We start from the raw sequence: 15986 nt of genomic DNA on the forward strand, positions 1-15986 counted from the left end.
CCGCTTTTCCAGTTTTTTAACAAATTTAATTACAGTCAGGATTGGGTTGTGGCCACTGTGGACAGTGCTTAGGACATCGGCCTTTGCTAGACAGTTCACAAGGGAGGAAGATATAAAAACATAATCGATTGTAGAGGAACAACCACGCCCTCTCTAAGTAGGCAGTGGAACTTTGGCCATCGAACAGCCATCTTTCTCCATAGTACAAGGATGCCTGTGTTGAGAAGAATGATTGTTTATGTGTAGGAAGGTGTCCCTTCCTGCACATAAACAATCTAAAAGGGTGTTTTGAAACTTCTATGCCAGCTACTTAATGGCCCTTTCACACTAAGCTTAACACTGCCTTGTGAATTAGGCGAAGACCCTATTGCCACCACAGCGTCGAGAAAAGAGATATTGTGGTGGGGACAGGGGCTTGTAAATATGCCACTAAGTTCTAAAATGCTCAGCACCGTACCGATAACAATGTCAGAAACTTAGCACAGAATTGTGAGAGAGGAAATACATCATGAAAGCATAATTAGCACACTATTACATTTTCTTACAGTCATTTCTAAATAACAGCTAGTTTGGAAGCTTCAATTAGTTAAAGCTGAGCAGAACAGGCAATATGGACCAAAAAAATATCATTTATCAGCTCTGAAATTACAGATAATTGACAAAGCCTGGAGGTCCTATGACATGAGGATGACAAGTAAAACAGTGTCACTATTGAAAACAGGATCTATCGCTGTAGCTTGTAAACAATCTTCAAATATTGATTCTTTCATATTTTAAATTAACAATACTGTATCAGCTGGATGACAGACACATAACTGCCAGAGGAAAGCATTATCTTTGACTAGTTGGGTCTATTCTTGCCTCAGGTGGGAATTACACAGATATTGCAATGAATAGGTTATGCCAATTCACAAAATAAGGCTTTTTAATGAGATTTGTGAGTAAACGTGTCCTAAGCCTACAAGTATATGAGTAATTTACACTTTACGTTCGTGTTAATGCCGCATCTCACATTAGAGAGTAAAAATGTGAATCAAAAATCTTACCCGTGGTGCTCAGAATTTTTTGTAATTCGCTCACAGACGTGACAACAGCATTGAGAAGGTCAGAGTTTTTGAACCAATTTACAAGTTCATACCAACGTTTCTGTTCATTCTTTCCTGTATATGTATAACGAAAAAAATACTTAAGCCTATGATTTAAGTAGAAGGCATCCGAGATTACAAAAGCAATGTTTCAGCCTCTAATAAAATGAACATATTTCAAGCACTGTTATAGTCAATATCTTACCTTGGCAAGCTTGTGCAATTGTTACATTTTGGTACATGTATATGTCACAAACATGAACGGAGAACAAATACAAAACATGCGGCCACCTACACATGTAGCCGAATGCTTTAAAAAATTAAAAATACAAAATACTGGTGCATACAATAAGAACAGTATTGGTGCCATCTTGTGGGCAGGTGTACTTTGAACAGTTTTTGAAAATAGATACCCTTGTCAATTTTGATGTTTCATGCAAAGAAAAGGTACTGATGGATTTGAATTGCTACTATCTGAAGAAATAGTTTAAACACATAAGGAGGACGATAAAAATGACATATAGAGAATGGAATGCAAAAATCTTTGAGCGGGTGGGTCCATCAGACATTGAAAGCACTGCTTTTTATTTTATTTTGGAATTTTGAAAAGCGCTTGGTTACGCGCTCCGGCGTGTCCCCGCGCTGAGAGAAAAGCCTGTGAGAGGGTCAGGATATTACAGCAGTGCTAGGCGGAAGAGATGGGTTTTGAGGGCTTTTCGAAATTTGGTCTCAGAAGGTTCGAGGCGCAATTCAGCGGGTAGCAGGTTCCAATTCTTGGCTGCAAGGCGCCTGAAAGATCTGCCCCCCATCCGAGCTTTACGGATTTTGGGGACAACAGCCAGACCCATGCCAGAGCATCGAAGCATCCGCTCTGGCCTATAGGGGGCGAAGAGGCTGTTCAGAGGGCCGGGTGCTCTACCTCCAAAGATGCGACTGCACATGCATAACGCTTTGAAGGTAATCCTTTCACGGATCGGAAGCCAGTGAAGGGACCTCAAGGCGGCTTTAGAGGGTGCTCTCCTAGGAAGCCTCAGTACCAGCCGGGCTGTGGCGTTTTGCAATACTTGGAGACGTATTAGAAGTATGTCCACATTTGTTCAGGCTAAATGCTATTCACGATTATGAAGGGAAAATACCAGCTTATTTTATTCAGAGTGAGGGACATAGATCACAAATGGCATAAAATAATATTCATGTTAACAAGTGCAAGATGAATGACTTCCAATTACATAATACTACTGTGGAAAGAAATGAGTACAAATCAGATACAAACTGACACAAACAGCATTGTGAGTCAACTTGAAAAAAACACCTCATATGCCACAGGCAGTATCACTTTCCTGCAGTATAAGTGCATGGTCTTGCAAGTTGGGTAGTATTTTAGTGACCTGAAACTCTTTCCCTTGAACGGATGTTCGAGCGTTGATCAGCCAGCAAGTAGAAGATTCACTTTGCCAAAAAAGATCTGTCCAATAGATTGCACATATGATTTCTATCAGCCTCATTACTTTAGGAGCTTTCAGATGGAAGTAAAAAGCAGGAGAGATCAACTACCATTACTTTGTATGGGAAAACTAAGCATGTCCAATATAGCGTGTTTGCATAGGGAATCGCCAAAGATAGATGGATGCAATTTAAAATATTCATTACAAGTGCTACAGATTAAGTTGAACATTTTATCTATTAAAAGTGGCTTGACAAATGTAAAGACTGCTATATGGGGATAATAGAAAAACGTAAACTATGAAACCCTTGTTTCCTCACCAAAGGTCCAAGAATAGACTTTCTCCCTTACTCTGCTTTTTGGGGTGATGTCATTCCTAGTATTGAACATCAATGAATACACTCATGTATGTGCAGATGCGACTGAATATGAAACATCAAAGGCCAGAAGTACATAATCCAAAACCACCCGGCAATCGCAAAAATGCATTTTCCTATGGACAAACCACAATTTGCGATTCATTAACAACGTACCAAATTACAATTTGAGTTGTGACCCAATGCCAATTCAATATTTGGAAGGGGTATGTTTAGGGCTTCCCTTCCAAATTCCGAATCAGATTGGTATTTATTAATGTTTTGCAACCAAATTACAGTTGCTAAACATTAATCTTTTAACTGCTCCTTTGAGGAGGTGGTTAGACATTTACGAGTGGGAAGGTCACCTTCCCCTTTGTAAATGTTGGCAATGTTTTTTTTTAAGAGTAGCAATAGTGGCATGGACCACTGCCTACTCTAAAAAAATGAAACTTACACTTTTCATTCTTTTATTATACGCATCATGTTTTCCTTTAAGGAAAACGAGTTGTATTTTTTAAAGTGATCTATTTAAAAGCAATCACAGCAAGGTGGTCTGCTGACTTCAGCAAGCCACCATCCATCTGATGGCTGCCACTCTTAGTGGGTCACAATTTGCGCCCTACCTCAATAATATTCATGTTATAGGTTGGATTAGGATCCACTAGGAAGCGGTAATTTTCGAACCAACCTATTAGTACCTGGGTCGGTTTACAAATTCCCACTCCGGTCACAAAAATACTGGTTACAAACTGCCACCAGTATTTTGCAATCAATTTTTTGTACATATGGCACCGAATATCCTGTACATAAACATCTTTGAAATGAAAGATGACCATTCTAAAATGAGAAATTAGCATGAAATGTAACAAATAAAGGAGGACTATGATGGTAAATCATTTGCCGACTTTCCTGCTATGGGTAAAGTGTTCCTTTCAATATTCCTTACTTGACCATGGTGGAAAAGTGTAGGCAGACTTTTATCAGTAGTTTGCATTGTAGGAATTGGAGAGGAGATGCCAGACCTGACTCTTCTGTTGACAGTAACCTGAAGGGTTTGATGACTGAGCGCCTGATTAGCATGGCCGTCAGACTTACACAAATGGGACCATCTTACTAGCTGCATGATCATGCTCCAAACTGCACAAAATCAGGGATCATAATCAGTGTGACTAGAAGAACAGCTGGCAGCGACTGCCTTCTGCATCATGTCAGGCCAGTACAGCTCTTTCCTGAGTCCCATGTTGACATTTACACTGATTTCATCACTGTGAAAAAAGTCATGTGATATAATTTCAGCGATGTCATAATTATGCTAGTAAGCAGTTTCAAAAACTGATGAAGTTGACATATTTGTGTTTACTGAATGTTGGCAAGTATGTAAAAGGCTTGCAGCAACCCCCATGCAGACTTGAGTAGAAATGCTCTCGCGAAATTGGATGAAGGGTAGTAGCTGCAACTGACCTGATCTTGCTGTCCACGGCGTTGACAGGGCACCCAGGGCACGCTACTTCTCAGCCGTGAGACACAGAATCCATGGAAAGCATCTACGGTAAGTACTTGTACATCCGTGATCCTTCTGCAGTGATCTGTCCTGATCTCATTGCCATTCCCCGGAGTGCTATGTTTGTCAATAGGTCAAACATTAAACTTTCTGATGAGTATAAATTTGGTAGATACCACAACGATATCTCTAGTGCATATGCAAACTTATTTTGGACCTCTTGAGGCATATTGTACAACAATGAGGTGCAAAGTGCACAAGTTTAGGAGCCATGGAATGTGTACTGGTATTTCCCAGTAATGTTTCTCCTAACAAATTTGTCCACACTTCCAGATCCAATGATCAGGCTTCATCTGATTTATCATCAGGTAACAACATTATTTCAAATTGTAACTATGCTGCTAAGTATAAAGTCCATGCTTATCAGTTGATAATGTCTGCAAAGAACAATCTGACCGCACTGCAGGCTACAATGATTAAGTGCAAGGAGGCATCTCGTTGTGCATACTGACTGTGTACCAGCCAGAGATAGTAATGGGCAGAAGATACCAAATATAAAATGTGTGCAGTAAATGTCAGGGTGGGTGGATAATGTATGCAGATTCTCTGATTAACTTTTTGTTGTGTTTTGCCCATTTTAAGTGTTGCTCCTCTTTCTCTTTTCTCCACGGTTTAACACGGACATGCTCAAATTTTGGTATCTTTGAGCATACCAGGGAAATTGTATGGCAAATGTCTGTAAGGCATGGGAGCAAAGTAATACACATTTTTTAAAGTATAAAGTACATTATTTGCCAGTAGCAGTGCACACACTCCTGTTGGAAACTACTATTTATGGTTTATTTCCTTTAGATGGATATTTTCCTGGTTAGTGATTTCCATTTCTATCATTTGAAAGGCATAACTCTTTATAATGATGTCATCATTATTGTTGAAATGTCTATGAATTCCCCCAGAGCACACTGATATTTCTTGTGCATTTGGGGGTTGTCTTATGTCCTCTGTTGATTTTTTTCTGGCATAAATTACAACAAGCACGATAATATGTTCTGTGAACACAACCAATATATCCTCCTTTGTCCACGGTCAGTATGGACCAATTTACCAGCTTGAACAAAAGAAAAACAGTTGTTGCCCACAAATTTATCTAAAATATATGTGCCTAACATGTATTAGGCACGTAACAAACCTGTCAGAAACTGTAAGACATTTTTAGTTATTGTTGTGTGTTCTGGAAATGTTTTACCACAAGTGCAATGCACACTATTTTTTAAAGGTTTTGGGGATGATTCACAAAGTTAACTTACAATTTTCTGCAAGTTTATACTTTGGAGTAAGTGTACTACTCTCAGTATTCATAAACTTTGAGCATGAGTAAACTTACTATAAAAGTGTAAGTTAAATGTCTCTACCCTCAGAGTGCAGCAATTGCCTCTCTATTATGTGGGTGGATGATGTTTCTCCCTAAATAACATCCTGACCTTCCCTAAACCGCAATTGATCCTCCCTAACCCCATCCCCCTTAAGAGTAAATCTTTCCCTTTTCCTGCCCACTCCCATGTCCCTTCCACATTTACTAGTAAAAACTGTACTTACATGTGTGGAAACTCCACAGTCCTGGAGAAGAACTCTGCACACATAAGTATAGGTAAAATGTTGCAGTATCATTTGTAGTATTACAAATTTACTACAAAGTGCCAAAATGCAATTTGTCAATCAAGCCTTATATTTTTAAGCCAATTTTCAGTGCAGACTAAATGTAAGATAATTGCAGAAAACAATATTATTGTAGCAACTGCAGACAGACACACTGAATGTAATTATTATGGTAGCACACAACATATTGTACATTTTAAGGATCCCTACATGCCTAAACCTTTAGGATCAAAGGTTTTCATAGAGAGGAAGTCAATAATTTGATAAAGTCAATACACATGCAATTTCTCTGAATAGGCTGCAGGACAAATGTGGGTTACTTGTGTAGCCTGATTTTCCTTGGATGGCAAATTAAAAAAACAGGGAGAATTCATTGATTTCACTTTTTGCAAATTATTTTGGCCCATCCCTGAAAATTGGTGTAAAAATACTATATTTAATGAGGGACGTTACTTTGTGTTTGTAAAGCAATCTATGGCAGCTAAATCATCCATCATAAAAACATAACCAAAGTAAGTAACTTGTTCTACTAATGAATGCTGGCTTCCACACATTGCAAGGATTGGAGAAGTGTCCTACCCAACTGCACGTGATGGACCTTGTTCGCTTAGAACAAATTGGAGGACTGGGTGTCAAGAGGATAAAAATATTGTCCATCTCTTTAAGTAAACTGCTCTTGCTGGAGCTGTCTGGTGTAAGCAGCACATCCAACAGCTTACTTGTCCATTTGCTTACATAAACTAGTAAGCCTGGCACAATCAGTGTAAATTGATGTCTTGTTCAATAGAGTTCATTGCTTGATAATAAGCTGTTCAAACACATATTGCTTTGTGGGGAAGCTTCATTCAATGCATAGTTATTTTACTTTGTGTTTTCACTTTGAACAATCAAGTAGTTTAGAAATATGTTTTTCCTAAAGCATTCTATAGAAGTGTATTTTGAGCCTCTGGCTCTTCCTTGCAAGGCCTAGTACTTCATAAGCTGTGAAACCAACAAGCAAAGCAAATTAATAATGCATGTAAGGGCTACCTAGTACTGTGTAAACATTAAAAAATTCCAATAACAGAATTAGGATGGAGGTGTTCATTTGTATGACTGTCTCCTTTCTAGTCCAAACCTTAGTTTGATTTGTAAAGCTGGGAACAAATATATGTAAATGTAAATGTGGCGTATTTGTATAGCGCGAACAGTGACCCGGAGGCATCCCGGCGCTTGTACTCCTACCACAAGGGAACCCCTTCTGGCTTTTCCTTGTGGGGTGTCCACTCCTGGGCATCCCATGGTGAAACCAGGCATCCCTTGTGTATCAGGGGGCCTTTGTGGAGACTAAGCAAGCTATTGCCCAGAGTTGCAGCGTGGGACCCATGCTTAGAATTGGCACTGAGGCGAGAATATCCGGTCAGAGGAATTAAGCCCGAAACCCGCCGAGGCAGGAATCGAACCCTAGTCCCTGGCCAGCGTTCTGCATCAAGGTCTGCCGCTCTAAGCATTGAGCCATACATAAATTGTGACAAATGTCTTCGGGATGTTTATGTGTCCCTGTTTTCTCCTGGCTTCAAAGCACTTAAATACATGCACAAATTCATATTCTCACAACGGTGCTCTATCTCCCGCAGTTTGCATTACCGATTTGAAATTATGGAAGAGGGAAAAGGCATGTCATTCTGCAGTCAGGCTCACAGTCTAACAAACGTTTGAAGGGAAATTCCTATATTTTAAAGGGGCCATTTATTTTATACACTACTAATATCTGTGCTACCCATTCCTTCTTAAATAAGACCCAGGTGTTCCTCTTAAATATTTGTGTGGTTTCCGAGAGCACCTTGCAAATGAATTACCCCAACCCTTGAGTGTATTATGGTGGACTGTATGTATATCCATAAAGCCATACACAAACTTAAGATTATGAAGCTTCTATCATTTCACTCAGCACTCTGAACATGAGCCAAACATTTTAGTGCTTGCCTCTAATGGATAGCAGCGGTTCATTGTGGCTTAATATTTACATTCCTACCTTTAATTCATTTTGTGTGGGGTATTGCATGCTGACATGGAGGATTGTGCTTTCATTTGGCTAATTGTTTATAGTGCTTACCTGAATCATTCTGTGTGAGGTTCTGTGGTATTATGTGATTGGTTGCTTATGAGTGAATTTGCCTGTTAGTTTTCTTTGCATGGCGGCTACCTTAGTAGTTCTATGATAAACACTGTTTTATGTGAAAATAATTAAGTATCAAGGGGAGAGGGAGGAACAGCAGGGCTAGTTCACTTCCCCTGAAATATATGTATTATCAATGGGAAATAGCCTCAAAGGGCTTATGGATAGTGTGTTTGTACGTAAGAAAGAAATTTTATTTCTTTTGAAAGCCCTCTCCCACCAACCTAGTTGGTGGCATGATTCATCATCGGGCTCCACCTGGTGACACTTTGGGGTCCATTACGATGTGGGCGGATCGCCACCGCCATGGTGTACGGTGGCGATCCGCCAGAAATAAATGCCCGCCCGCCACCCTTTCCCCCCTCCACATTACAATGGCGGGGGGGGACCGCAGCGGAGGCAAACACCGCCCGCCACTTTTCCGCCCGGTCTCCTTGTGGCAGGGGTGGAAAAGGGTTAATTTGGTGGCAGTGTCTATCAGACACCGCCAGCCATATTTGGATGGGCGTCTGCAGTTTCTTTTCCGTGGCGACAATGCAACCACGGAAAGGCAGGCAGACTTCACCCAGAGTGAAGGGGGTACCATTAGCATAATCAAAGCAGCAGGCACCGCGCGGTGCCTGCTGCTTTGATTATGCAAATGCTGAAATGCTTTTTTAGCATTGTGGCGGGCGGTGCAGAGAGCACCGCCCGCCACAATGCTAAAAATACAGAATGTGCCCACCACTGTGGCGGGCACATCCTAATACTCCCCACGGGACCCCCGCCCTTATGGCGGGCGGTCCCGATTACCACGAGGATGGCGGGCGGGCAAAGTCCGCCCGCCATCCTAATGACCTCCCTAATGTGTCCCAGGTGTGCTTCAACGCCTGTTTACAGTGGAGCTGGTTTCGTAGTGAATGAGTGTGCAGTGATAGCATGTGAGTGTGAATTAAAAACTGTCCTCGGGTCCCAATTCCTATACTAGGTAATGTTATTAGCGGGCCCTTGGCAGTGTTAAAAACAAGGCAATGGATGTGTTGTGGAGTTATTTATGGTCTCCCACATCCTGTGTGGTCAACATGTTTAAGTCAGGCCTTAGTTATGAGCTGGCTTTCTTCAGGACCTATAAGTGTGTGAAGTGCTTGTGAAGTTACTTAAAAAGGCAGGGTCAGGAATTGAGTGTAAGTGATCCGCTATGTGTTACACTTGCTAAGGTGCAATATGGGTAAGAGGGTGCTTCCCTCTGTGCTTTGTACCTATAAATAAAAGGACATAAAATAATTCAAACAAACACATAATGAATGGAAATTAGCATCCCAGAATGCACATGTATCTTATGCGCTTACCTGCCGTTGTGTCCGTGTAGTAACTGTAACTCTAAATGGTGGCGCAGTACGACTGTGACATGGTATTTGGTCGGCGTTAAAAGCTATATGGGCATATAATCAAAAGCGGAATCACGCCATGCTGCCAAATTGGTGGAGGATAGTTAAAAGATTACAAATGCTTACTTGTGAGATTATCAGAGCAAAGCTTAATGAGTATCCGGCATTGGGGTCGGCATAAAAACGCCTTCTAATAATTTAAAGAGGAGACATACAAAAGGTGAGTGAAGTCGCTTAGAGATCAAATAGAGGATCTCCGTGGCCTCAAGAGTCAGCAAGTCCTTACAGTTCCTACTTACTTCGGTGAAGCTCGGTCCCCGTGTCAGCACCTAGTTGTTATGCATCGGATCTTCGTGGATGTTCACCCTCGGTGTGCTCAGGCTTAAATACTCCCCGTAAAGTGCCAGCTGTAACCACTTCCTCAATTGTGTGAGCAGCGTCTGCAGTGGGAGAAGAGGGGTAGACATAGCGGAAAGCGTAGGCCCTCTCTGTTAGGTAGACGTAGAGGAAAGACCTCATTATGTATAGTATATAGACATAGAGGAATGACTAGGCCCTCACTGTGTAGGTAGACATAGAGGAAATATCTCAATATGTGTAGGACTATTTTCTTCAGTTGAGGAACAATAAAGATTGGGTTGTGAAAGTTAAAGGTAAAAATGATTGCTTCAGATTATGATTATTTAATTGGGGTGTGATAGGAAGGATACATGCACCTGTATACTGGGAGCCGGGTAAATGATATATATGCCCAAATCGCACAGAAAAAGGGTATTTGTTAAAACGAAAGTTTTGTCACTTTTTACTGAGACTATGCTGCGCACTCCAGAGTGTATTAGGATTTGTGAAATGGGATTAGAGCAGCGCGTGGTTTGCCGGCATTGTACGGTCCAGGTAAACTGTGTTCAGCATGACCTGGTGAGAACCTCAGTCATTAGTATATTTGTGGGCTCAAGAATTCAGACTGGGCCAGGGGATATTGTCATTCAATCCCTGCAGGTGGGTGGGCAGGCGGTAAAGTCTCAGTAAAAAGTGACAAAACTTTTGTTATAACAAATACTCCTTTTCTGTGCGATTTGGGCATACATATCATGTGCCCGGCTCCCAGTATACAGGTGCATATAGCCCGCCTATCGCACCCCAATTAAATAATCAGAGTCTGGAATGATAATTTTTACCTTTTACTTTCACAACCCAATCTTTATTTTTCCTGAACTGAAGAAAATAACACTACACATAGTGAGGCCTTTCCTCTATGTCTACCTACACAGTGAAGGCCTAGTATTTCCTCTATGTCTATGTACCACACATAGTGAGGTCTTTCCTCTATGTCTATCTACACTGTGACGGCCCAGTCTTTCCTCTATGTCTACCCCTCTTCTCCCACTGCAGGCGCAACTCACACAATTGAGAAAGTGGTTACAACTGGCACATGGCGGCGAGTATTTAAGTCTGAGCACACTGAGGGTGAACATCCACGTAGATCCGATGCATACCAAGTAGGTGCTGAAGCGGGGACCGAGCTTTACCCAAGTAAGAAGGGACTGTAAGGACTTGCTGATTCTCGAGGCCACGGGAGATCGTCTATTTGATCTCCAGGTGACTTCACTCACCTTTTGTATGTCTCCTCTTTAAATTAATCGAAGGCGTTTGTAAGCTGACCCCAATGTTGGATACTCATGAAGCTTTGCTCTGATAATCTCACGAGTAAGCATTTGTAATTTTTTAACTGTCCGCCACAAATTTGGCAGCATGGCTTGTTCCCGCTATTGATTATATGCACATATAGCTTTAACCGCCCACCAACTACCTCGTCACAGTCCGTACTGCGCCACTATTTTAGCATTATGGTTACTACACGGACACAACTGCATTTAAGGGCATAAGATACATGTGCATTCTGGGATGCTGATTATTGTATTATTTTATGTCCTTTCTTTTTCCAGGTATGAAGCACAGAGGGAAGCACCCTCTTACCCATATTGCACCTTAGCGAGTGCAATACATAGCAGGTCCTGACCCTGCCTTTTTAAATCAATTCATGAGCACTTCACACACTTATAGGTCCTGAAGATAGCCAGCTCATTACCAAGGCCTGGCTGAAACATGTTGACCACACAGGATGTGCGAGACCATAGATAACTCCACAACACATCCAAACAGGCGTTGAAGCATACCCGGGACACATTTGGTGTCACCGGGTGGAGCCCGATGATGAAGCATGCCACCAACTAGGTTGGTGGGTGAGGGCTTTAAAAAAAATATATTTCTTTCTTCTGTACAAACACACTTTACCTATGCCCTTCGAGGCTAGTTCCCATAATACTTATGTGAAAATAAGTCATCTTCAAGATGCGCATTTGATTTGATTATATATCTATATTCCAATAGAAACAAATATAAAATCGGTGGCAGCCATTTTTGTTGAATTCCTATGTTGATTTTTGGACAAATATTGTTTTGTACCTTAGGAACTGTCTTGTTTATTGCAGAAAAAAAGTTCCAATGAGTGACTAGTTAATATGACTGGTGAGGCTACCGTTATATAGGTTATATAAGTCACGTTCAGGTATTTTAATTTGTGAAGAAATGTGCCATAGCTCTCACATTACTGTAGAATATGTTATTCTGTGCTGCTGTTTAGGAGGCCATATTGACTCTTTAGTATTTAGCATTTTTTTCTGTATACCAGGTACATTTCCACTTTTCGTTACATCCTGTAGCTTCAATCGTTACCATGCATGTTATTCAGTAGATTTCCCTTTGGAAAAAGCTTTTGCATCTGTCTCCCTCCATTGGCATATGGGGGTTTGTCTCTAAAATTTGAAACCATAATTGATTGATTTTGTGACCTTTTTCATTCAAGTATACTGCAACTCCGTATTTTTGACTGCCAGTCCTTAGGTTGTTTTTGTGTTCTGTCACTCTGATTTTTAGGTTTCGCCTACACAGTGCTTGTCCAAGCTTCTGTATTTAATATCTTAAAAGGGGCTTTCATCCCGCCCCTTGCTATCCTTGCTTTTCGTTCGTTCCAATGCTTGTCACTTACCTTTCCTCCATTTCTATTGGCTGTAGCATGTTTTCCTGCATTTACCAGTGCTTAGTCCTCCTGTTGCTTCTCTTATCAGTTTCCATTGGCAAAGTATATATCCAACCACTTTTGGGGAACTATTTTCCTATGCTTTTGCATGCATAGTGCTTGCGCTTTGCTCTACAATTGGTCTTCATCCCTCATGTTGCTCCCTCACCTCTTTTCCCTCCTCCCACACACCACTTCAACAACCATTTCAACACATCCCTGTCTCGGCCCTTGTTACTCTGAGGCCATCTTCAAGTCATGTTTCATATGAGAATGCATTGTGTGATTTCCTTTGGAACGAGACAGGGGATTAATCCCCAAAAATGTATTACTGCTCATCAACCATTTATACAGCTGGACCCTAAAAGGTTTTAACTTTGCACCTTTGATGAGTACCAAGGCGAAGTTAAAAAGCATCAACCGATTCGGCTCTCAAAGACGTGCATGTGTGAAGGAGCGAGTCAGTGGCATTCCCACTACAGTGCTAACTAGAGAGTCCCAATCACTCACTTCAGTACAAGCTGTAATATTGCATTTATTTCCTGCTATGCAGCCTCAGCTATAGAATCATACACTAGCTATCCATATCGTCTGCCGCCATCGCCGGCATTAATAATGCCATGATGCCTTTTATGATAGGCAACATTCCAGTCTTTTCCAGAAACAGGCCAATCCATCTCTTCCACACACGCACTGTTTGATGAGGTTAGTACTCTAGTGCACTTAGCACTCTCTTTTGTGAATACCCAACGTTGACTAATCAGTTGATGCCTTTCAACCTTGCCTCCCGGCATGGTGCTCAATAAGCATGGGCAGAAAATTCATTCCGTTCACGGAATTTGTGGATTTTCGGCAATTTCGCAATCTGCTAATAGCGCGAAATTGCCAAACAATTCGCAATTCGCAAGTTGGTGAATTTTTTTTGCTTGTTCGCGCTTCAAAAATACAATCTCGCTCACGCAGCGTTGACTTACCGTGATTCTTCTGAGTTTGCCGAGTTGTTTTCCTCCCGGTTTGCGCGCGCTGCACCATATTGGATCTGGCTGCGTGATCACGCAAGACTTTTCGACCGCAGGTATTTCATGGAGTCCCGCTATCTTGCACTGCGAGACTTTGAGAACGTGAATACGTCATAAGGGTCCGCGATCACATATCACAAGAGTAAACAATAGCGAATACGTAGATGCGACGCGCAGCTGACATTCGGCGCGAAATTTGAACAGCTCGCTTTCCCGAAGTCGCAAAAATTGCAATTCTGCACAAGAAATCTATCGCTGGCAGCATACACCTTCTGAAAATGATGATCAGAATAACTTCTCAGATTGACATTTGGCTGCACTTTTTTTGCAAGGAGTCCATTTTTGGGGGGGTTGGGAGGAAAGAAGTGCCCCAGAGTCTCCAACTTCCTGTTTCTGTCCAGCAGGCTCCTCCCAGTGCTTTGTCCATGTCCTGGTCACTTTTCATTTGGATCTGGAGCTGGAAGTATTACTCTTTGTGGCTGCCGCTGGATATTTGTATTTGAGAACTTTTTGTTTGGATCACTTTTGGATTTGAGATTTTACAAGTAAGTTGGTGTTGTTTGCTTGGGGCATTGCAGTTGCTGCAACTACAATTTATAAACTTTTTCACAACTTTAAAAATAATATATTGTGGATAGCTACATTATCCAGTAGGCCCTGGGTTGGTCATGGGTTCATGATGCAACTCTTTTTGTGAGTTTTGTTGAACTTAAATATCATTTACGGCATGGATGGCATGGAATTGAATAGCTCACTGTTCTATGTGGAAGTTTTTTTAAATTTTGGGGTGTGTGTTAAAGCCACACTAGCCAATAAGCCCAGGGGTAGTCAGTGGTGCATGGACCAAGTCTTTCTGTGGGGGCTCTTGAATTTAAACTGTTGTATTTCTATCTAGGTCCCTAATTCGATATTCCTGATTTATGCCCTTATGTGGTTATAATAAACTATTTCCTTATAAAGGCATAAGAATCATATCCATATTTAGTAATAGCCCATGCGGTTCAAATACGGCAAGGCTACTCCCCTAGACTCCTAGAAAGTACAACGCGTTCTTTAAACAAACCAAGCCTCCAGCAGCCCGGGACATGCCCCCTGCTTTTGTTTTGATTTGAACAAGAACTCCTGGAGTCCAGAAAGAACTGTTAGTTCTTATTGACGTCTTATGTCCATCTTACGTCAAACCCGGCACCTTTCAGGTATAAATATACCAACAGTTGCCTTAAGCAAACACACGGTGGTTTGGAGCAGAGCGGCTATCTACTTGCCCGAGAGCCCAGCTGATGCGAGAGCCCACGGAAGCCGCCTCTCCCGTTTGACGCACTGAGAGAGACGCTGTCTTTTTCTCCAGCCGAGAAAATCCAGCTCCGGTGTTTCCAGCCACCCTTGCAGTTTGCTGGGAGATCGATTCCTAAAGAAAGAGATACCAGACCTCCCACATTCTATTACCAAGGTACGGAGCTGACTAAACCCTTAAGAGAATTCTTGATTCAGATTCTTGGCAAAACCAACTTAACCACCTTAACTTAAACTGCTACTTACTTACTCCTTCCCAAGTATTAGGCTTAGGTCAGGTACACCGGGGTAGGCGTAGTTAGAAGCACCAGTTGAGTACGTTAGTCAATGTTTTATGTATGTATATATTTGATCTATTTTAAAGTATCATATGGCTAAGAAGCCATATCAATGCTTTTACAGTATTATTTCATAATACTACTTTTACTGTACGCACTTTACTTTATGATAAGTATTGCAATTGTGGCAATTCATTTCTCTTGCATGAGAAAGAAGACTGCTCAATAAATACTACATTTTATTGAAAACGCCCGTCTCTCTATTTCTCTGTACTCTGGTGAAACTAAGTAAGCACGGTTGACTGAGTGAAATAGCTGCCTATTGATTTCACACAACTCTAGAGATACACTTTATTCTGAGGGAGCAAAGTTGTCATGTTCATATGGTTGTCAGAAGCTAATCCCTTCTTGTCTAAATCCGGAGAGTTAACTCTTTCCTGAACAATCGAGAAAGTTTCTAGTGACCTCTGAGCTAGCTGGCAAAACTAATTAAGTCTAATATAGTCAGTAGAGACCTAGTCAACCTCAGTCCTACGTCTACACTGCTGTTTATATTATTCCAATGTGCAGAGCCTATTGGGAATATAGGAACTACACTAAATGGCACCCAATGTTTGGTAAGGCGATAATCTAACGCAAGACACTAGAGTAACTCAGTCGTGCTTTTTCACACAGAACCCTTTTCCCGTAAAAACTCCAAAAGACGTCTGGAGTGGGTGAAAGGTTAATATCCACTGGAACTTAGTA

General features: G+C 41.4%; 1 protein-coding gene across 1 annotated transcript in view; it reads right to left on the minus strand.

The window, feature by feature from the left end:
• The window catches only part of LOC147727391 (coiled-coil domain-containing protein 171-like), a 1936181-nt gene that overhangs the window by 1002104 nt on the left and 918091 nt on the right, over positions 1-15986 (minus strand). The window contains exon 14 of the mRNA XM_086963620.1: positions 1047-1160. Within this exon, the coding sequence (XP_086819746.1) occupies positions 1047-1160 (114 nt within the window). The remainder of the gene's footprint in view (positions 1-1046; positions 1161-15986) is intronic.

Source organism: Lissotriton vulgaris, chromosome 3_1, assembly GCF_964263255.1.
Source record: "Lissotriton vulgaris chromosome 3_1, aLisVul1.2, whole genome shotgun sequence".
Taxonomy (NCBI): Eukaryota; Metazoa; Chordata; class Amphibia; order Caudata; family Salamandridae; genus Lissotriton; species Lissotriton vulgaris.